The sequence below is a fragment of the Cyphomyrmex costatus genome, unplaced genomic scaffold, assembly GCF_001594065.2.
Source record: "Cyphomyrmex costatus isolate MS0001 unplaced genomic scaffold, Ccosl1.0 scaffold754, whole genome shotgun sequence".
Classification (NCBI taxonomy): domain Eukaryota; kingdom Metazoa; phylum Arthropoda; class Insecta; order Hymenoptera; family Formicidae; genus Cyphomyrmex; species Cyphomyrmex costatus.
In genome coordinates, this window is record NW_017280327.1 from 232,136 (window position 1) to 253,331 (window position 21,196).

The 21,196-nt window shown below is 31.6% G+C and overlaps 2 protein-coding genes across 3 annotated transcripts in view; one reads left to right on the top strand and one right to left on the bottom strand.

Annotated features, from left to right (window-relative positions):
* Positions 1-293: 293 nt before the first annotated feature.
* CenG1A (Centaurin gamma 1A) lies at positions 294-4,044 on the bottom strand. 2 transcript variants are annotated; one of them, XM_018548901.1, is made up of 13 exons: positions 3,879-4,044; positions 3,159-3,391; positions 2,933-3,074; positions 2,724-2,855; positions 2,439-2,599; positions 2,195-2,364; positions 1,934-2,129; positions 1,748-1,850; positions 1,431-1,655; positions 1,234-1,351; positions 913-1,125; positions 692-836; positions 294-613 (listed from the first exon to the last, which is right to left on the bottom strand). In XM_018548901.1, exons 1-13 carry the CDS (start codon positions 4,042-4,044, stop codon positions 437-439), a joined length of 2,181 nt encoding a protein of 726 aa, XP_018404403.1. In that variant the 3' UTR covers positions 294-436. The 2 variants fall into 2 exon arrangements, with proteins under 2 accessions (XP_018404403.1, XP_018404402.1); XM_018548900.1 differs by having other exon boundaries at positions 1,431-1,658.
* Positions 4,045-6,736: 2,692 nt separating this feature from the next.
* AGO2 (Argonaute 2) overlaps positions 6,737-21,196 on the top strand; it is a 21,625-nt gene continuing 7,165 nt past the window's right edge. The window contains exons 1-16 of the mRNA XM_018548913.1: positions 6,737-6,865; positions 8,062-8,205; positions 12,188-12,289; positions 12,729-13,478; positions 14,186-14,268; positions 14,421-14,813; positions 14,930-15,130; positions 17,183-17,303; positions 17,462-17,826; positions 17,905-18,024; positions 18,098-18,374; positions 19,776-19,928; positions 20,076-20,229; positions 20,305-20,398; positions 20,466-20,629; positions 20,794-21,058. Of these exons, the coding sequence (XP_018404415.1) occupies positions 6,853-6,865; positions 8,062-8,205; positions 12,188-12,289; positions 12,729-13,478; positions 14,186-14,268; positions 14,421-14,813; positions 14,930-15,130; positions 17,183-17,303; positions 17,462-17,826; positions 17,905-18,024; positions 18,098-18,374; positions 19,776-19,928; positions 20,076-20,229; positions 20,305-20,398; positions 20,466-20,629; positions 20,794-21,058 (3,399 nt within the window). The 5' untranslated portion in view covers positions 6,737-6,852. The remainder of the gene's footprint in view (positions 6,866-8,061; positions 8,206-12,187; positions 12,290-12,728; positions 13,479-14,185; positions 14,269-14,420; positions 14,814-14,929; positions 15,131-17,182; positions 17,304-17,461; positions 17,827-17,904; positions 18,025-18,097; positions 18,375-19,775; positions 19,929-20,075; positions 20,230-20,304; positions 20,399-20,465; positions 20,630-20,793; positions 21,059-21,196) is intronic.

Sequence of the window (21,196 nt, forward strand, 5' to 3'; positions counted from 1 at the left end):
TGTACTCTCAGTCAATATACACTCGAGCATGCTATTAATCATTCTCTGTGATTGACACAAATCTTATTAAATTATCATATTGCAAAGTATACATATATATAAATTTCATTTAAATGATTATTTTCAATGTACAAAAGTATATCATTAAAAATTCCTCATTCAATTCGAGATGAATTTCGTAATCGATATTAAAATGAGTTCGTCACACACGCGATAAAAAACTTTTTACAGAATATATAAAATTAACGCTACGAATTGATTTTTATAATCCAATTTCCTTCAATACGCTTTGGCGATTGCGAGATAAATATCATTTAAAAGCTTTTCTTTCTTCAGTGAGTCACTAAACAAAGTGTTGGTTTTTCATAGTAAGTACACAGTATTAACAACATATTCAGAAAATGCGGGTAAGGAAATTAAGGCATATCTTTTTTTTTTAATACTGAGATGTGTCTACGTCGTCCGTCCCAGAGACAGTAGTGTGTTCCAGCACGTGGAGTAATTTCTGCATTTCCATAGAATCGGACCAATTATCGAGCGTTCTTTCCAAAGCTCGCACATATGACATGCAAGTTCGTCCTTCGTGATCCAGATTCTGTGGATTCGCTTTATGCTGCAATGTTTGCGATAACATAGCTATAGCAAGGGGTAATGAGGAACTGCTTTAAATATATGGAAAAGAAACATATACCCATATTAAAAGTTGTGCCATTGCCAAATTTCCGGTTGCACAGACTAGATGTAATGGCGTTCGCAGATCTTCCGTACTAACCGAAATATTAATGTCTTCATAATTACAGCGAGCCAAACATAATGTAAACGCTCTCATGTCTCCCCTGTATATATTCGAAGATAATAAGATCGCGGGACTCGACAATTGATTTCTGCATCCAGTTTGATGAGATACTTTACCGACAAACCGAATCGATGAGTAATTTTCCTAAAGATATGTTCGGGTTGATCGGTGGCAAGAAGAGTTTATCTTCGTACTTCCATCTGATCCATTGCTCCTTTTCTTTTCTAGACGAATCCGAAGCGGGCTTCTGCTTTCCGTTTAAACAATACTCCCAGATACTATTAGCTATATCGTTACCAAGGGCCAGCATGACGCTTAGGTGACCTGTGCTAAAGCCGTTGTTAAAGATGTATCATTAAGTATGGACATTAAAAACATGGAACAAATATAAATGAATATGTATTAGTAACGCATGCAAAATTTTGCATCATACTTACGACCAGTCATCTAAATCCAAGGATCGTACCTTGGATATGTGCGAACCTAAATTTCTGTGAATACCGGAGCATTCGATACACATCAAAACGCCCAGATTAAGGCTGGCCCAATCGGGGTCTGAAATAAAAATTTGTAATTATAGAGTATGCACAAGTTATTAATTGTGTGGTAATCAATAAAATAAAAATCAATTCACTCGGTGCACCACAATCAACGCATGTATCATTCCCCGAAACTTTGTTTTTTATGCAATGCATCTTGAAAACATCAGTCTCGTTTTTCTTATCACCATCGCTATTCTGTAAACTTGATAGTATTTGCTGTTCTATCGCGGTAATCCATCTGTCCCTCTCTTCAGCATTATTTGCTTCAAAGTGCCAAGTTTTATTTTCCAAGGAAATGATGGAAAATTCGAAACTATCTTCTGGAAAAAGAAAGAATGTGCATGTTAAGATGATAAAAGTATATTCTATAACCATTAATTACATACATGCAATTTGCAAAGTGCAATACCTTGAGCATTGTATGATTTGGAACCTTTTGGTGTTTTACCAGGTACTTTCACAGTAACGTATTGCAAAAGTATTTCTTTGCCATTAGTATCGTTCATGTAATCCTAAAAATGTTATGTTGTACTAAACATATCATATAAGTGCATAAAGTGATAAAATAGACAACTATTGCATAACTGATAATTACATGTAAACTCGAATGATAAGTCAAACGCCCATCTTCTAATAATGTTACGTATTTTTTCTTCCATTCTTTCAATGACTTGCTGCTTCGTTTAAATAAATAACCTTGTTTTACTGGTATTTCTCTACCAACACCCATTTCACCCATATATTTCTCCTTTTTCGAAGGTGTAAATATATTCGATTTTCTTCTAACTTTCCTGATAAACCAAATAATATTATAATAGTATTAATATAAAAATATAGAAAAAAAGTATATTCAAACCTAAGAGTGGTTGGTGTCAAGATTGAACGCTGTTCTCCATATTGTGTCAAGATTGAACGCAGTTCTCCAGGTTGATTCTGTACGTTATTAAAATTATCGTTCAGCAACGACGAATCGTTTGACATAGAACTATTGTGAATGGATCGACAATCCTCGTCTTTTTCTGAAACCTGTTGAAAAAGTTACTTTAAACTTATATGGTCTCTTTCATTTACTAGAGAATGTAACTGATAAATTAACTCACGTTTACTTTCAATGAATTTGTGATCTCTGTATCTTTGTTATGAAGTTGTACGTTTTTAGTAACAGCAGGGACTGCAAATTTAACTTTATTCTCTGATGCATGTTGACATAAATCGCATGAAAAATTCTTCATCGATATGTTCTGTATGATTTTTTGACACACTGAAATTTTTCTGTTGTTAATACAAACATTACAGCTAAAATTCAATTCATAATTCAAAAAATATGTTCATATTTTAACTTATAACATGTTTGTGTGTTTAATTCCTTGTGTAAACATCCTTACCATCTTGAAATACTCTTTCAACATTTAAACCATAAATAGCACATGTTTCATAATAAGGACATCTTAAATCACAAGCCAGTTTTCGTGGTCTGACATCTTTTATGACACGAGGATTGCTGTCGTTAATCGAATCTACAAAAAATCAATAAATCAGAAAGATAAATATAAATACAAAAAAATTAATAATTTAATATATGATTATAACATACCTTGTACACCTACAAGTATTTTTGGTACTTCTGACATATTCCGGAAAGAACACATTCTATTGTAAAAACTGCAAACTATAGAGAAACTCTCTTCATTTTCTAAGCTGAATACAAGTAATAAAGCATCTATCCAAGCTGAAAACTGAAGTGGACATATCCATTATTATTTGATACAACAAGAAGCATTAGCAAATAATATGATATATAAATAAATTTTGTTGCATACTTGAGCCTCTGGGACACCACCCTCATCCCTTATCAAGAGAAGGTAACTCTGATCATTTATAAAGATTTCCTTTTTAAAACGACCACCTTCTGGTGATTCTTCATGCATGAAGGACCCTGTAAGATATCTATGAACCAGAGCTGACTTTCCTGAGTCTGAGGAACCAATAATTCCCAGATGTAATTCAGGAACATCTCTTGCCAATGTCCATTCATGGCTGTTGACGAAGGAATCTAAAGGAACATAAATTTATACTGACTATACTTCAGTGGAGATAACTAGTCAATGAACACTATTCCTTAATACAATTGGCTGTATACAACAGAGAAAATAGGTTCGCAATGTTTGTAAAATTCTTTAATATGGTTTAACCTTATTTTATTGGATTTAAATGTATCAAGCATATTAAAGAATTTTATAACTTTTACAAAGCAGTTTTTTCTACTGAATACAGCCTTTTGCCATTTATGCCTTAGACCCAGCAAATTAAAGACAAGAATAAATTACATCAAAGAATTATGGAGCACTCACTGAGATCAATTTTCTCTACTAAGTGCAGATATATTATATATAGTGCAAGCTTCACGTAATATAAAACATTATACATAGTATTTAATCATGTAAGATGTCATTATTATAATACATAAATGTTGCAACTAGAGCAAACATCGCTTCCTCATTGAGAAGTATAGAAAATGTATGTATAATTGTAAAGCATACCCTCTATTGCTACAACATGCTCGCGAATTTGTTTAGCGATGTGCGCATCGGGCACAAGCTCTATCAAATCATAAATGGCATATATCGACGGATGAACGCTCTCAAAACGTTGTATTTCCTGTCTGATAGCGAGAGAATGGTCGTGTCCACTTTGACCAGTTGTCATTTTTTTGTCGACGTTCGATTTTCTTTGGCGACGATATATCACATTATCGGCATCGCTCCGAAGTGTATCGCGCGGGCATCACCGGGGAGCAGGACGACTTTCGCGAAGCTTGAAGTTGCTGTTGGCTCATATGTCAAATCTCAATATTTATAAACATTATCGATCGGGATCGGCAACGTTGGTTATGTGACACAACCGCGATCGCGGAGAGAAACGCGTATTAAATCCAACCCAAGACCCAATGCGAAGAATAGCGATAGCAATAGGAATAAGGCAGTTTCAACTTATCAGAAATCGGATACACCGGAATATACAGTTTTTGATAGGTTGAAACTGTGTTGTTCCTATCGCTATCGCTATTCCTTCGCATTAGGTGCATCCAGAAACACGACCGCTCACTAAGCGCTCAATGAGCTTCTGATTGGCATATTCTATTAGATCCAAATATGTAAACCAAACAGGTGCAAGAGCTCACTGAGCGCTCAATGAGCGGTCGTGCTTCTGGATGCACCCATTGCGTCTTAAGCCGTAATCACACTAGCGATTGCGCGATTGTGATTGACGATTAATGATTATTTCTCAGCCAATCGGAACAAAGCAATCGGTGACTGCTTTGCTGTGATTGGTTGAGAAGTAATTCTCAATCGTCAATCACAATTAGAGATCCTAATATATAGGATAAAATATAGGATCTTTAATCACAATCGCTCAATCGCTAGTGTAATTACGGCTTTAGGCTTTAACTTTTTTTATGTCAACATAAGTGGGGAAAGGGGACAAATTTTCCTCCCTCGCGCATGCCCAATCGATTTCTTTCGGCGGATTAGTCATCCCCTCCATTAACATTGGCGATGTTCCAAAGCGAATCCAGTTGCGGGATTCTCTAAACGTTTTATCCATGGAGTAATAAGGAGATCTGCAAGCTCGAGAATAAATATGGGCTCGAAACACGGTTTCGGAAAACCCCAATGGAAAATCGAGATGTGATTTTAGCGCCATTGCGGGAAAAGTTGGAAGTATTGACTGTCGGATCATGTGGCATACATTTCTCTTTCTCTAACCTACATTTTGCTAACCTACATTTCGATATGTTCGATGTGTTTTCCGACAGGCGCGCTTGGATCAGTTTTTCTAGAGTTCCTATAAGAGAGTTGTGTCAATCTGAAGTAAAATGGCGTCTAATTGGGACTCTGGCAGAAAGGGACGCTAGACCTTATACTACGAAGAGCGTAAAATCATAGTGGCAGGCGAGACGAAAGCTTGCTAAAGGTTGATTTATACTGGTCGTAAACTGTTAACTTATGCCGTAATCTGTAAAAATTGACCAATCACAGTCGAATGAGAGGGGAATAATCGATTATAATTTTTACAGATTACAGTATAAGTTAACAGATTACGGCCAGTATAATCCAACCTTAATACGAACGGCAACGAGACTTCGGGTTTAAGTCCCGGCACCGGTGGAGTCCAGATATTTTTCTCGACCCACTCTTACAATATCAAAATTATAAGTAAGTCTATACATTATTATAAAGCTTTCGAATTAAAAATATATAAAAGATACAGATATTATGTGGTCGAAAGTGACATTCTAACCTTGTCTACTTGTCAATATTATATAATTTAACGTAAATTCTACTCTTACAACTTCTAAAATCTAAACCACCGCGTTCACATTACTCAAAAGTGGGGATATAACAACATCGATGATTGGTTCCGCCATTTTACTTCGAAGCCAATGAAAATTTATGCAAGATTGACACAACTCTCTTAGGCCGGAATCAGACTACGTATTGAACATTGAGATTAAAGATTGAAAGGTTGAAATTTGGCCAATCTAAATAATAGCAGCAAAAATTCTTTTATTCTCATTGGTCAAATTTCAATTTTTAATCTTCCATCTCAATTTTCAATGCGTAGTCTGATTCCGGCCTTATAGGGACTCTAAGGGTTGGATTATACTGGCCGTAATCTGTTAACTTATGCTGTAATCTGTAAAAATTGACCAATTATAATCGATTATTCCCCTCTCATTCGATTGTGATTGGTCAATTTTTACAGATTACGGCATGAGTTAACAGTTTACGGCCAGTATAAATCAACCTTAACTCGGAGTTGATAGAGTCAAGTTTTGGAACGCACCCCATAGAAACGCAACCGGTGTGCCGCATTCTGATTAGCTAATAGCGCATTTCACTGGCAGAGCTAGTGCGCACTTAGTGCACATTAAAGTCGTTATACACTACTCTAATCTGATATTAAAATAAGATATCTCAAATGATAAAATGCTTATTGTGTATTTTGTCAAATAACACAATAAAATATATTGAAGATTTTATGGTTTTAATCATTTTTTTATTTTTATTAAACATATATTTCTATGTCGATTTGTGTACAAAGGTATTAAAGTACACTGAGTGCGCACTAGCTCTGCCAGTGAAACGCGCTATAACTGTCAGCCAATCATGACATTCATTCAGTGGTACTAAAAATGGCTGACTAACAGACGATTGGTGGATTTCATAGTTCGTCTGAAACGACGTCATTTTTAGTACTTTTCTTAGTAGTTTTGCGATACTGACTTAAGCCGGTTGCGCTTCTCTGATATCTAGGACTCTATCTACATCCAGCTTCAAAATTCTGGCAACACTGGGTGTGGCAATCTCGATATTAGCCAGATCGACTTCGCGATTGAAGTATGATATCATTCTCCTTCTAATCTAAGAAGAAGACCCAACGGGACTGCGCAAGTGACTACGATATTGCAACATAATTTAGGAGCTTCGTTTGATATCCAATTAAGACATAATGACGAAGAAAGGTATGTGCCAGTTGTTACGTCTACGAATCAGTGGAATCATGGAAACAAGCATCTCCATTCCTCTTGCAAATATATCAGTAATTGATTATTTCCATGATAGTTTAATTTATTGTTTGAATTATTTTGTATTTAGAGAAACAACAATATAAAGAAATAAATCAAATAAACAGATAGATCTATACAATTAATCTATATATTATAGTTCTCACCATATGTAGTTTGATCATGTTTCTGATTTACTGATACAATTTGACCTTGAATTGATAGTATGGTTTTTTTAGCTGTGAAAAAAGGAGCTAAACTATGTAAGAAATACAGCTAAACAGACAGATAAGGGTACTTATTACAGAACATATTGAAATAAATTCTGATTGAAATTTATTTCCATATATTCTGTAATAAGTATTCAGGTCATCAACTCAGAAGTCAAAATAAATCAACAAATCAAAAATGTTATAAGATTAAATCTCATTTCATATTCCAAAGTTATGATAACAACCTCAAGGTTATTATAATACAAACAAAAACTGTACTAAAAATACATATTCACGCTAGTTATATTCTACTTGAATAGTTATATTCACAGCATTTTTAGATCATTTTATTTGTTTATTAAATATTTTCTGTTGTTTATTAAATATGTATCATACAAAGAAGAATGTTTTACTTCCAAGCATTACAACTTGCAAACATCAAATAAAACGCACTCATGGTTGCTGTGCATACTTGTGTTTATAGAATAAAGTCAAAAGGCTTGTTCTTTTTGCCTGCACTGTCTGAACTGATGTACACAGTGTAATAAATTAAAATGAAACAAACATACATCTGTTTCACTTCAACTTATCACACTCTATACATCAGTTCAGTAAAAAGAACAGGCCTAAGATGACATTAGATTCTTTACACCTAAAGTTTTTGTATAATTTATCTTTATTTTTTTTCTTATAATATTCCTATTATATATATATATATTAAACCTATTTTATTATAAGTTTAGAAAGTATAGCATAATGTAGCTATAAGGGATGTATTTGTATGGGAGCTTATGTATGTATTTATGCAAGAGTAATTACTTCAAATTAGCTGAAAGCTCTTGAAGTATGCAAATGTTATATGTATATTATAATTCTTTAAAACTTCATTCTTTAATTTAAGAAATAAAATATATTTAATAGAGAAAATAATACAAATTATAGGAAAGAAGAAGAAGCAGCAGCAAGCAGCTGCTTCAAAACAAACTTCTGATGAGAAATCCCAAAAACATGTGCAGCAAGAACAAGAGGAAGAGGAACCAATAGAAGAATTACCTAGTACATCAACGCAACAGATGACATCCAAAGGTTTGAAACATTGACAAATTAAAATGGCATTAGAATTTTTGTAGCTAAACTTTTTGAACAATTTTTTTTACGTTTTTTTCTCTAATATATTGTATGTACATTAGGTGTGTTTGGCAATGTAAATCTGAGATGAGAGCTAGCAGATAATTAGCCTGATCACATGATCTTCGAGCAAATTGAGTATCAAAAATTAATTTCAAACGATATAGAGCTGCATAGTGTCATTTAAGGTTATGGTAAATGTTAAAAAGATTTCGGCCACCTCAAATTTTGGTAAAAATGCACTTAATCGTTGTGTTTTCGCAAAAAATAAAGATTTATAACAAAAAAAAAAGCATCGCTCTGCCCTGTGAACTGAGATATTAATCATTAAAGTTGACAACTATTCAGATTCAGAAATCTGTCACAGCAGTGATTTGTTTTTAAAATATAATAAACATAAATTCACTGTTTTAGCAAAATATTTGTTTTTAAGAAAATTTGTGTTTTTAAAACAATGAACCACATTGCTGTAACAGATTTCCTAACTTGAATAACCATTGACTTTAACAATTAATATTTTGATTCACAGGGTAAAGCAACGTTCTTTTTTTATTAAATCTTTATTTTTACACAAAAATACATCTATTGAGTGTATTTTTATCAAAATTTGAGTCTTAAGATTATGATTCAAAAGATTATATTCAATTTAAGCGTGGAATCTTGCATTAGCTCTACGAGCTCGGTCTTTGAATCCAGAGTGGATTAAGGAGCTTGATTAGCTCTAGAAATGTTAATACCGAACGCAGATGAGATGACATGTAACAAAAAAATACGCGTTGCCGAACGATTTTCGAGGTGAAAGAGCAAACGGATGCCTCTAACTAATTTGCAATGTCGAACGCACCTATTGAAGTGTAAAAAAATTTTTTTTATACTGACTTCGTTACAAAATGGCGAAGCTATAACTCGGCAATGGTAACGTTTTCTCATGGACAATGCTTTGCAGCTGGAACGATAACTCTGACAATTTTTAATCTAGAAAAATAAAAAACCGAAAATTATTTATTCTACATTCTCCAAAAGCTAGAGAAAGACGCATGGAAATTGCAATATACCGGTTTTTGAAAAAAAAAAAAATGGTATGAATTTGATGTATATAAATGTTAAATTTAAAGGGTAAAAAATAGATAGAGAATTGTTTATACAAAAAAAAGTACGCAACATAAAAAAAGTCCGTCTTTCTCTAGTGATAATAAATCAACAACAAAATTGTAATATATCTGTAATATCTGAGGATGGCTCGAGATTGAGGTCGAAACATGACGTCTGTGAAGCTGGCCCCTCATTGTCAAAATTTTGAAAAAATAAACAGAGTTCTGGTAGCCCCCTAAGAGTTCTAACAATTATCTTTAACAAGCGATGCTCTAAAATTAATATGTAAAAAGTTACAGTACTTTGAAGTTACAGATTTTGAATTTTTCTAAGTTTACAAACGAAAAATATTTTCTTGGAAATTCGTTGAGAGTTCTGGTAGCCCCTCAAAAAGTTCTAATGATTACCCTAATAATCGATGCTGTAAAATCAATATCTGAAAAGTTCTGGAACTTTGAAGATTCAGTTTTCGAATTTTTCTAACAATAAGTCCACAGATGTTAAACATTTTTTTTTTTAGAAATTCGGTGTTTTCGTGTATGTGAAGCTGACATATTATTTGGTGGAAACTCAAAAAATATTGAGAGTTCTGAATGTATTTTCAATAGTTCTATAGTTCCTGATAAATAAAACTAAGGCTGCGTTCCGTTTCAGACATATGCGCGCATTTATATAGTCAGCGTCACCTATAGTCTATACTATAGGGGAATGCGCGCATATGCGTGAAACGGAACGCAGCCTAATAGTTCTGCCTTCTAAAGTGAAAAAAAAGCAAAAGTACAAACTGAGACGATAAGTTCGCAGCGTCTCACTTTGTCCTAGACAACTTTTGACCACAGATTCTTGTAGGATTTTGAAAAACATACACCTCTCTCTACATAAGTTTTAAAAAGAGTTCTGGCGATAAAAATTAATAAATAATTTGTATCATTAGAACTCTTCGAAAGGCATTAGGATACATTCAGTACTTCACAAAAATTATCATAGGACTCTCAGAACTGTCGAGAATTGGACAGGGTCTCATTTTTATTGCTGAAAATTAAATTTTTGGGTTAAAATATTAAAAATTGAAAATAACATTGTTTATCGCCAAAATTCTTTTTAAAACTTTATAGAACTGTGTGTTTTTCAAAATCCTACAAGAATATATAGTCAAAAGTTGTCTAGGACAAAGTGAGACGCTGCGTGAACCTGGCGTCTCAGTTTGTACTACCGCTTTTTTTCCACTTCAGAGGGCAGAACTATTAGTTTTATCTATCAAGAACTATTGAACTATTGAAAATACATTCAGAACTCTTAATATTTCATGAGCTTCCATCAAATAATACACCAGCTTCACACACACGTTTTTCGTCTGTAAACTTAGAAAAATTAAAAATCTGTAACTTCAAAGTACTATAACTTTTTAGATATTGATTTTAGAGCATCGATTGTTAATGATAATCGTTAGAACTCTTCGGGGGGGTACTAGAACTCGTATCAGATTGCCGAATTTCCATAAAAAAAATTTGGAAATTCATTATTTTCTTGAGAATTCTGATAACCCCCAAAGAATTCTATCGATCGTCCTCTATAGACCAACGTGCTAAAATGAACGGTTTAGAAGTTATTGCTCTTCAAAGTTGCAGAATTGCGAATTGGCTCCCCCGTTATTTAAAATGGTGTTTTAATCAATGGAACTCTTCCTAAATTTGTTGGAGAATTCTAGAACTCTTGGGGAGCAACCAGAACTCTGCTTATTTTTTCAAAATTTTGACAATGAGGGGCCAACTTCACAAACGTCGAAACATGACGTTCGTCATATCGCGCAATGACTGTAACTAATGTAACAAATTTTATTATAGATTATATATATTTGTAATTAGTGAAACTTGAATTTGACTCTTACATGTTCTGTACAATTTTGTTGTTGATTTAATAGATCAAGAGTCCTGCACTTTATCAGGAGACGCGGCAGTGTCTGGTCATGTTCAAAAACTGAAGACACTACAAATCTCTTTTATCCCGAGCCACCAAAGTTTATTTTTGGGGGGTGCATAACTACTAAAATATAAAAAATTTTGAATCGAACGTTATATGTTCTGAAAAGCCGCGTCCCCACGAGTAATTTGAGAGAAAAAAAATTTTTAATCAAGTCGTTCTGGAGATAAGTACAAGCGGTCGAAAAGTAATGATTTTAATGAAAAATTAAGAAACGTCTCCTTCTCCTTCTTCTTCTCCTTCTTCTCTGACCTCATTCAAGGTTGTATTAAAACTTTAATTCTCTCTCACTTTTCACTCGTATCTCCATCATCTTCGACCCATCGGATCCCCCCCCTCTCCCTCCCCCACCTCCACCACCCTCTCTTTCGTATTTATTGTCTCTAGAAAATGTAATTTCAAAGCTATAGTTCAAATTTCAAGTAAATCGGTCAAGATTTATGGGAGTTATATTTCCTGTCAGTTTACAAAATGTGGTTTTGAGAAAAACGCGTTTACAATTTTATGTAACAATCAGCGATAGAAATGTTCACCTTTAATCTGTGATGCCTACATTATGTAATAGAAAACCTCGTTGATTTTCTTTTCCTTCTGATCCTCCTTGACCGATTTTAGAGATGATCTAATTCCTTTATTATTCTCAGAAGAACCCATTTGCAAAAACTACAAATCTTATTAAAAAATACGACGTTATAAATTTTCGCTAAAAATGATATTTAGAAATTTTTCTTTGCTATAAGACCTTTTGTACTTATTTCTAAGATCTTAAAATCATTGAAGCAAAAAAAAAACGATTTTTTGAAAATTCTAGAGTGGCTTTACCCCTTAAGAGAGATACATATTTAATAAAGAATAATGTAAATTATAGGAAAGAAGAAGGAGCAGCAAGCAGCTGCTTCAAAACAGACTTTTGGTGAGAAATCCCAAGAACAGCAAGAGCAAGAGAAAGAGGAACCAAAAGAATTACATAGTAAGTACATCGCAACAGAAGACACCTAAAGGTTTAAAACATCGATAAATCAAGATGGCATTAAAATTTTTGTAGCTGAACTTTTTGAATAATTTTTCTTTTAACTCCAATTATTCTGGAGGTGAAAAAAAAGGATACGTGTCTCGTAATAAATTTGCGAATTTTTTTTAAAATTTGTTTGGGTGTTTTTATTTATTTTTATTTATTTATTACTCCGAAACTAAGGACTATTCAATCAAACGCCGGGACATGTATATTTTTTTTCACCTTCAGAATAACTAAAAAAATTGGGGTTGAAATTCCAGGGTGAGTCACCTGGTTCTTTTCTTGTCAGTATATAAATGTGATACGTATATTACAATAAAATTCTGATAAAAATTTGATTTGTACCTATTCTTTAAGAGATAATATATTTAATAAAGATTAATACAAATTATAGAAAAGAAGGAACGGGAGGTAGTTGCATCAACCTCAGAACAGTCTTCTGATAAGGAATCAGAGCAACAATGGGAGACAATGAAAAAGCGGAAGGAAATTATAAGACCAAAGCAGCAACAAGCAACTCCAGATATAAAACAGCAACAGAAAATAATCAAGAGTCAGAAACAAGAATTATTGGACCCGCGTCAAATGAGGTCACAGGACCAATCACAACAATTACAAGGAGCTTGGAGTCGCCCACTACAACAGCAGCAGCAGCAACAACAACAACAACAACAACAACCAACACAACAACCACAAAGCGTATGGGGCCGCCCACAACAACAACAGACACAAAGCACAAGAGGCCACCCACAACCACAGCAACCTCAAAGCGCATGGGGCCAGCAACAACAACAACCACAACCACCAAGCGCATGGGTCCGCCCACAACAACAGTCACAAGGAACTTGGGGTCGTCCACTACAACAGCAACAACAACAACAACGACCACAACAACGACCACAACAGCAACAACAACGACCACAACAACAACAACAACGACCACAACAACAGCAACAACAACAACAACGACCACAACAACCACAAAGCGCATGGGGTCATCAACAACAACAACAACCACAAAGCGCATTGGGCCGCTCACAACAAGTAGCACAGAGTCTACCACAACCACAAGTGGCTCCACAAAGAGGTTGGGCACAACAGCAACAACAACGAGAACCAACTCCTCAGCAACAAAAAGTTTTAAGTAAAAATTTTTTAGCAATATGGTCAGATAGAAACTTTTCTAGCAATTTAATCAGATAGAGTTACTAGATTTAGCAAATTTTTGAATATTTTATATAAAAAATATGTGTATAAAAGTTCATTGCTATATAATTTTTTAAAAAGTAAAATAGCTTTTTTATTGATGTTTTATATTTGTATTAATAACTTACACAGAAAAATTTTTTTTAATCTCATGTATAAAAATACTTGACAAAGTTATTGAAAAGCAAATACTTTATACAGATACATAAGATAGTTTACGTTCAATATTAGAGTAATATATCTAAATTAAATACAAAATATCTCTTATCAAATATTGATTTTTTTTTTATTTTAATAGTTTTTTATATAAGATGATAAGGAAAATTGAATTATAACAAAAACTTAATTTAAAAGAGGAGTTTTTTAAAACGAATAATGTCCAAAATAATGTCCAAAAACTGTTTCAAATTTAGCATTTTTTTGTAAAATTTTTACATAAATTTGTTCTTCAGATCTTTATTTTTTTTTAAGTAAGATACTATAGATATATGTATGTGTGTGTGCGTGCCCGCTCACAGACCCTGAAATATCTATAAAAAAAAAGTTTTATAGATAACTATTTCAAACAAAAGTTGTAGGTTTAAAAAAGTCCATCTACCGATCTTATCAGTTATATATATATATAGATGTACACATTTTTTGTAGCTGGTACTGGTGCTGCTGGTGATTATCGACAAGTACAGAGAACTGATAGTGTGCAGCCATCAACAAGTTCTGCAGGTTTTGATGTACGATTATATGTCATACACACACAATACATATATTATTTTTTAATACAATTACAAATGCACGCATGTGTTTAATAAAATATCTCTATTATAAATATCTCATAAATATATATTACATTCTGAATTCATTTAGTTAACAAATTTTTTTTCAGTTATCTGCACTTGCTTTATCAGATAAATTCCATAAAGAAAAGATGGAAAAGAGTAAAATGTCATCTGAACAAATACAAATGTATTATGACAAGATACCAAAGAGAAAGAATTTGATGAGTGCTGGGCAAATGGGGCGCAAGATTACTGTATTTACAAATATGTTCCAAATTATATTTAACGATAAGTTTGTAACTAATGCAGTTCATTATGATGTTTCTATTCGTCCTGTCAAAGAAAAACCCAGCAAAGCAGGGATAGAAATCAAACTTCCAGCAACATTATGTAGAAAAATTTTTGAAAAGTGTAGACTTAAACATTTTGGTAGGAGATTTCCAGCTTTTGATGGGAAAAAAAACGTATATAGTGCAAATGATCTTCCTTTCCCCGATAATGTAAGTAATACATGTATTAATTGTAATAATAATTGATTACATATGTAACAAATTTTATAATATAATAACAGAGAAAGTTTTTAATAATAGCTTAATTTTTTTATTATTCTATATAGATGCGAGATGTTTTCTCTCTGTCGGTCGGACCTGATGACAATATGAAAATAAAAGAATTTGAAATTACTCTGAAGAAAGTGGCTAATATCGATCTTGGTTGGATAAAAAATTTGAGACCTGGTTTTGGAAGTAGAGCTCAAACTGCTTTACAAGTCTTGGATGTAATCTTGCGTCATGGACCGGAAATGATGTATGATCATGTAAGTGATTAATCCTATAAATTAAAATACCAATATGAACCGACACTAGATGTTCATATACATATACATGTTTTATTCGCAAATTACATGTATATACGTTTGAACTCTTGGTTCAAGTTCTCTTCAGTATACAAAGTATTTCTAACCATATACATATAAAAAAAAAAAATTTATACAATACAATTAGTATGATTAATGTTGTTATATTCAACAATTGTAAATTCTTTTTCACCATTAATTATCATGTTTGCTATATGAAACAAAATTAGCCATTACATATTATTTATTTTTATTTTTATGGTTATGCAACACAAGTTTTAATTTTTGTTATTTACACGAGTAAATGATTAATTATATTTGACCCCTCTTAATGTCTCCATTATTAGGTGACAAATTCTAGTGATTACTTATGAAATTGTTTGTTTAGAAACCGCTGTTATGCAGCGGTGATAATATGCTAATAGTTGGCATTTATTATAACACATTTTACGTTTAAATATTATGAAACGTTTTTAAGATATAGTATTGAGTATTTAATTACACTTACTTCCTCATTTTTAAAATTTTGAGCGTATTATCATACAAGAGTATATGTATAATATATTTAAATGTGTGTTGTTTATCATTCAACATTTTATTTGGCATTTTATACAATTATAAAGTTAAAAAAATAACATTTTGCTAATGTGGCCTTGAAAATATAGAGTCATAAAGCATAAACTGTGTCACTTATATCTGAATATATAGTATATCAAATGTAATTAATAAGAATGAGAGAAGGAATATAAAGATTGCCAACTCTCTCTTTCTTTAAGATATGGTTGAATAAAAAGAAATATAATAATTTTGAATTTAGGATTAATTGACCAATACTTTGATGAAAGTGTAATCATTAAATTTTAGATTTAATATTGATTGTTAATCAAATTATTGTATAAAATGTAAGTGAAGGACTATAATACCATTTTCTCCTCCAATAATTTTATAATAAATAATTTGTTAGTACTAATAATAAGTTTTTTAATTATATATTAGGTGTATAAATAAGTTTCCGCCGTTTTTTCATAAAAAATTGGGCATTTATTGTGAAAAACGGTTCTTAATATTTTATTCAAAGTATTGTTAAACTTTTGAAACCACCCACGGCAACTTCTCTCACTTAAGCAGCCTCATCATATGCTTCTACAAGCAATCGATGCGCCTCAGCTGTAGATTTCTTCAAATTAAAGAAGCTCCCGCAAATGACGCTTATTCGGCTCAAAACTCGACATTTTCACACGAAAAAAAGATATATGATGCTGATACAAAATCGCTAATATTTCAAGGTTATGTTGTTGCCAGATGTCCAACCTTAGGGCTACGCAGAATAAAAGGAACAGAGAACAGAGAATAAGAATTTCAACCTATCAGAAATCAATGAAATCATATACTGTGGAATAAATAGTGTGTATTCCATAGTTAATAGTACATGATTTCTGATAGGTTGAAATTCTTATTTTCTGTTCCCTGTTCCTTTCATTCTGCGCAGCTCCTTTACGATATGACGTTTTACAGCAGACAATTTTAACGATTTTAACCATAACATACTGGTGGCGCCATCTTTTGTCAAACACGGCAGAAATTTTATTTATGCTCCTAATAAATAACATCGATTCTTTTTTTAAATAAATCATATTTATTTAATTTTATTTAAATAAAAAAAGGTTTTTTGATATTAATTTGAGAACATAAAATAACTTTTTCAAAATATGTATCTGTTTAGGAAATAAAAATGTTTGAACACCTAAAGATCCAGCTAGAGAGTTAAAGGCATTATTTCTTATTGATTGCATTTTCACATGTATTGTTTTATCAAAGTTAATATTTAATATGTATCTATTTATTGTATATTTCTTTTTATATAAAATACTATGATCTAATTAGAAGAAATTTATGTAAATGTAGTATAAATATGTATGTGTATATATGTATATATATTTATATTTATAATTATAATATATGTATATATATGTATAATCAGTATAATATGCATCTAATAAAATGTTATTATAGGTTGGAAGATCACTTTTCTGGGATATAGATATGAACAATCTCCTATCTCCTAGCGTAGCTTTAGGACACGGTGGATTTCTCTCTGGTTCACTTGGGTGGAAACCCTATGTAAATGTAGATGGTAAAATATTCATGTTGATTAATATAATTTTTTAACATTTTACTTATAAACAAAATTATAAACAATACTTTTATAAAGCTTAATAATTTTTGACCTGAAAACTACAACAAATATCTTTATCCACAATTTCTATATAACACTCCTTATATTTTATTTAGCTGCTCACAAAGGATTTACCACAAATATAAATGTACTTGAGTACATATGTGGTTATGTAAACGCCACAGAAAGAAATATTACATACCTACAAATAAAGAATAATCTAACCAAGATAATAAGTTTTTTGAGGGGTTTAAAAGTGACTTATGCAATACCTAACTTACCAACTTCGAAACGTTCGTATCGTGTACGCGATTTATGTCTCGATAGTTGTGACTCACATAAATTTGCAGTAGGCGATGTAACTTACACAATAACGAGATATTTTCGGGAAATAAAGAAATATAACATAAAGAGGACTGATTTGCCTACTCTTCATGTAGGCAATACTTCTAATGGAGATAAAGTTTTGGTGCCTCTTGAAGTACGTAAGCTGTTTTATAATGCTAGAAGTAAGTGATATAGTGTAAAATAAATTAAAAATTTCTTTAAACATTTACAGTTATGCAGTATAATAGGTGGCCAGGCCATTAATAAAAAGCTAAATGAAAGTGAAACCGCAGCCATGATTAAAAAAACAGCAATGCCTGCATATGAGCGTAAAAGAAAAATAGAAGAAGCGGTAAACAACATTTACATTGTTAGATTGAATATATTATTAATTATATCATATTTATTGTGTTATATGTCTGTAGTTCAACAAACTGAAAATGAACAGTAGTTCTGTCATGGAAAAAGAGTTCCATCTATCTGTGAGTTCACAAATGCAAATTGTTGATGCCAGAGTTTTGCCTCCTCCAGAATTAAAATATGCTTATGGATCAACTTCGCAAGTATCTAAAGGAATATGGCGTTGTCAAAAATTTAATGAACCCAAAAATTTGGAGAAAGAGAAGTGGACTATTATTGAATTAACTGGTCACCCAATTACGCATGAAATACAATATTTTTTGAAAACATTGCAGGAAATTGGTTGAGTATATGAAAAAATAAAATTATAGTTTTAAAATGTGTTGTGTATTACACACACGCGCGCGCGCGCGCACACACACACACACACACACACACACACACACACACACACACACACACTTTGAAAAGCATTATGTGTATATATATATAATGTTTTTCAAAGATTATATACATAAATATATACACACATGCAAAAAAAAATAGGGGAGCACTTTAAAACCTGCAAATTTTGTCAATTTTAAAAAATTAATATTTCGGCTTCCAGGAATCGCAGGATATTGTTCCTTAACGTGTTTAAAAGGATAAAGCTCTATTTTTAAATGGTTTAAGTGAAATTTTTTGTCCCATTAAACTGTTTTTTTTTTCTTCGTGAAAACTAAAAGCAGAGAGTGTTAAAGTTTCGAAAATGTCCTGATATTGTAGCCTTCCATGGCAAAGCAGCTACGAGGTGAAAAATGTCACCACATCAGTTTTGAAGCCGAGAACATTTCCTTCAAAATAAGATAATGAAAATTTTTCTAGCTTACCTAGGAGCCGAGTTATCAGATTCCAAAGTAGACCCTATTTTTTGCAAGATTTTGGTTAAATACCATCGTGTTATCCAATGTGCATCACGAAGAGGTTGCTCGGACAGAGTTTGCACATTATGGTGTACATGCGTGCGTGCTATCAGAAATAAGGACCCTACAATTCGTCACTCCCGTGATATTTAATGACTCCAAACCCTCTCTGCGGTATTTAACCAAAATCTTGCAAAAATAGGATCTACTTTAGAATTTGATAACTCAGCTTCTAGACAAGATAGAACGATTGTCATTATCTCATTTTAAAAGGAATATTCTTGGCTTCAAAACTGATGTGATGAAATTTTTTGCCTTGTCGTTGCTTTGCCCGTGAAAGGCTACAATATCATGACTTTTTCAAAACTCTAACACTTTCTGCTTTTGGTTTTCACGGGGGAAAAAAAAAAAAAAAAAAAAAAAAAAAAAAAAAAAAAAAAAAAAAAAAAAAAAAAAAAAAAAAAAAAAAAAAAAAAAAAAAAAAAAAAAAAAAAAAAAAAAAACAGTTTAATGGAACAAAAAATTTTACTTGAGTCATTTTAAAGTAGAGACTTTATCCTTCAAAATACGCTAAGAAACGTTCTGCAATTCCTGGAATCTGAGATTGATATTAGTTTCTCAAAATCGACAAAATTTGCAGGTTTTAAAGTGCTCCCCTAATTTTTTTGTGTAGTGTAAAGGTTTTTAAAAAGTATACATCTAATTATTGATAAAAAAAATTATGCATAATTAAAAATTGTGAATTTAGATATTAACAATAAAATTGAAATTTTGAATTATGTTATGTAGTTATATTCATATTATATATATATATTTTGTTATATTAAATTAATCTTTTTAGCATATCAAGTTGGTATGAAGATTGAACCGCCTATGCAACCATTTAAAAGTTTGTCAAAGTTTAACACAAACGAAATCACAACTTTCTTTAATAAATATTGTAATTTAAAATTGGTAATAGTTGTCATACCAGATAATACAGACCAAATATATGGTAGTTATGATTATTTATATAGTATATATAAAGTACCATATATTATTTTTCTTTCTTTTTATTTTATTATATATATTGTAGGTTCTTTTCATTATATTTTCTCATTCTAAATATAAATAAATCTAATGATACTTATCATTGTTTTAGGACTCATAAAAAAAATTACCGAAATTGACGTAGGTGTTTTGACGCAATGTGTTAAATTTAAAACTGTGAAAGCATCTAATCCTACGACAATAAGAAATCTTTTACAAAAAATAAACTCAAAACTAAATGGCATCAATCATGTATTGAATAGAATGTGAGTAAATATAATATTTGTGTTTTATTTTATAAAGTGCTTGTAGTTCCGAATAAAACAATTTTTTTCTCTTAGGCCGTCATGTTTAAGCCAATGTCATTTTATGCTTGTTGGTGCCGATGTAACTCATCCGGCCCCTGATTCTAAAAATATACCATCTATAGCGGCGGTTTGTATAATTATTAAACGCAACTTTTCTTTTATGTATGTAATAATAATAAATGTTATTAATTTAGGTTGCTACAAGTAGAAATGATTCAGCTTTCCAGTATAATGTTTCACTGAGACTTCAACCACCTAAAGAAGAAATGATTCTAGATCTTGAAGCAATAATATTATCACAACTTAACATCTATTATTTGGAAACAAAGTTTTTACCAAAGAGACTCATCTATTACCGGTATTGATTATGTTCAGTATTATATAAATTATTAAAAATAAATTTTTTTATGTACATAAAGAAAAATCTATTATATAGATATAAATAGTTATGAATATATTCAGTTAAGAATAAATAAGAAATTTATTAGGATGCACATTAATTCCATTAATATCAATATCTAGAGACGGAGTTAGCGAGGGACAACTTCCGCAAGTTATGTTTTATGAAATAAATGCCATTAGAAATGCAATTAAGATGTTTAATAAAGGTAATATTGAAATTACCTGCTTGATTGTTCAGAAGAGACATCATGTGCGACTTTTTCCCACAAATCCACAAGAATCAGATGACAGAAATCGTAACGTAAGAGCGGGTACAATTGTCGATACAACTATTACTCATCCAGATCACATTGATTTTTATCTTGTATCGCATGCAAGTATTCAGGTAAAGTCATTGATTTGTTTTTTAGTACGCATATATATAATAATTACAAATGTCTTATTGTTTATAAATAAGTTATCAACATACAACATTTTTATTATAATAATAATTAAGAATACTTAAAAATATTAAGAATATATA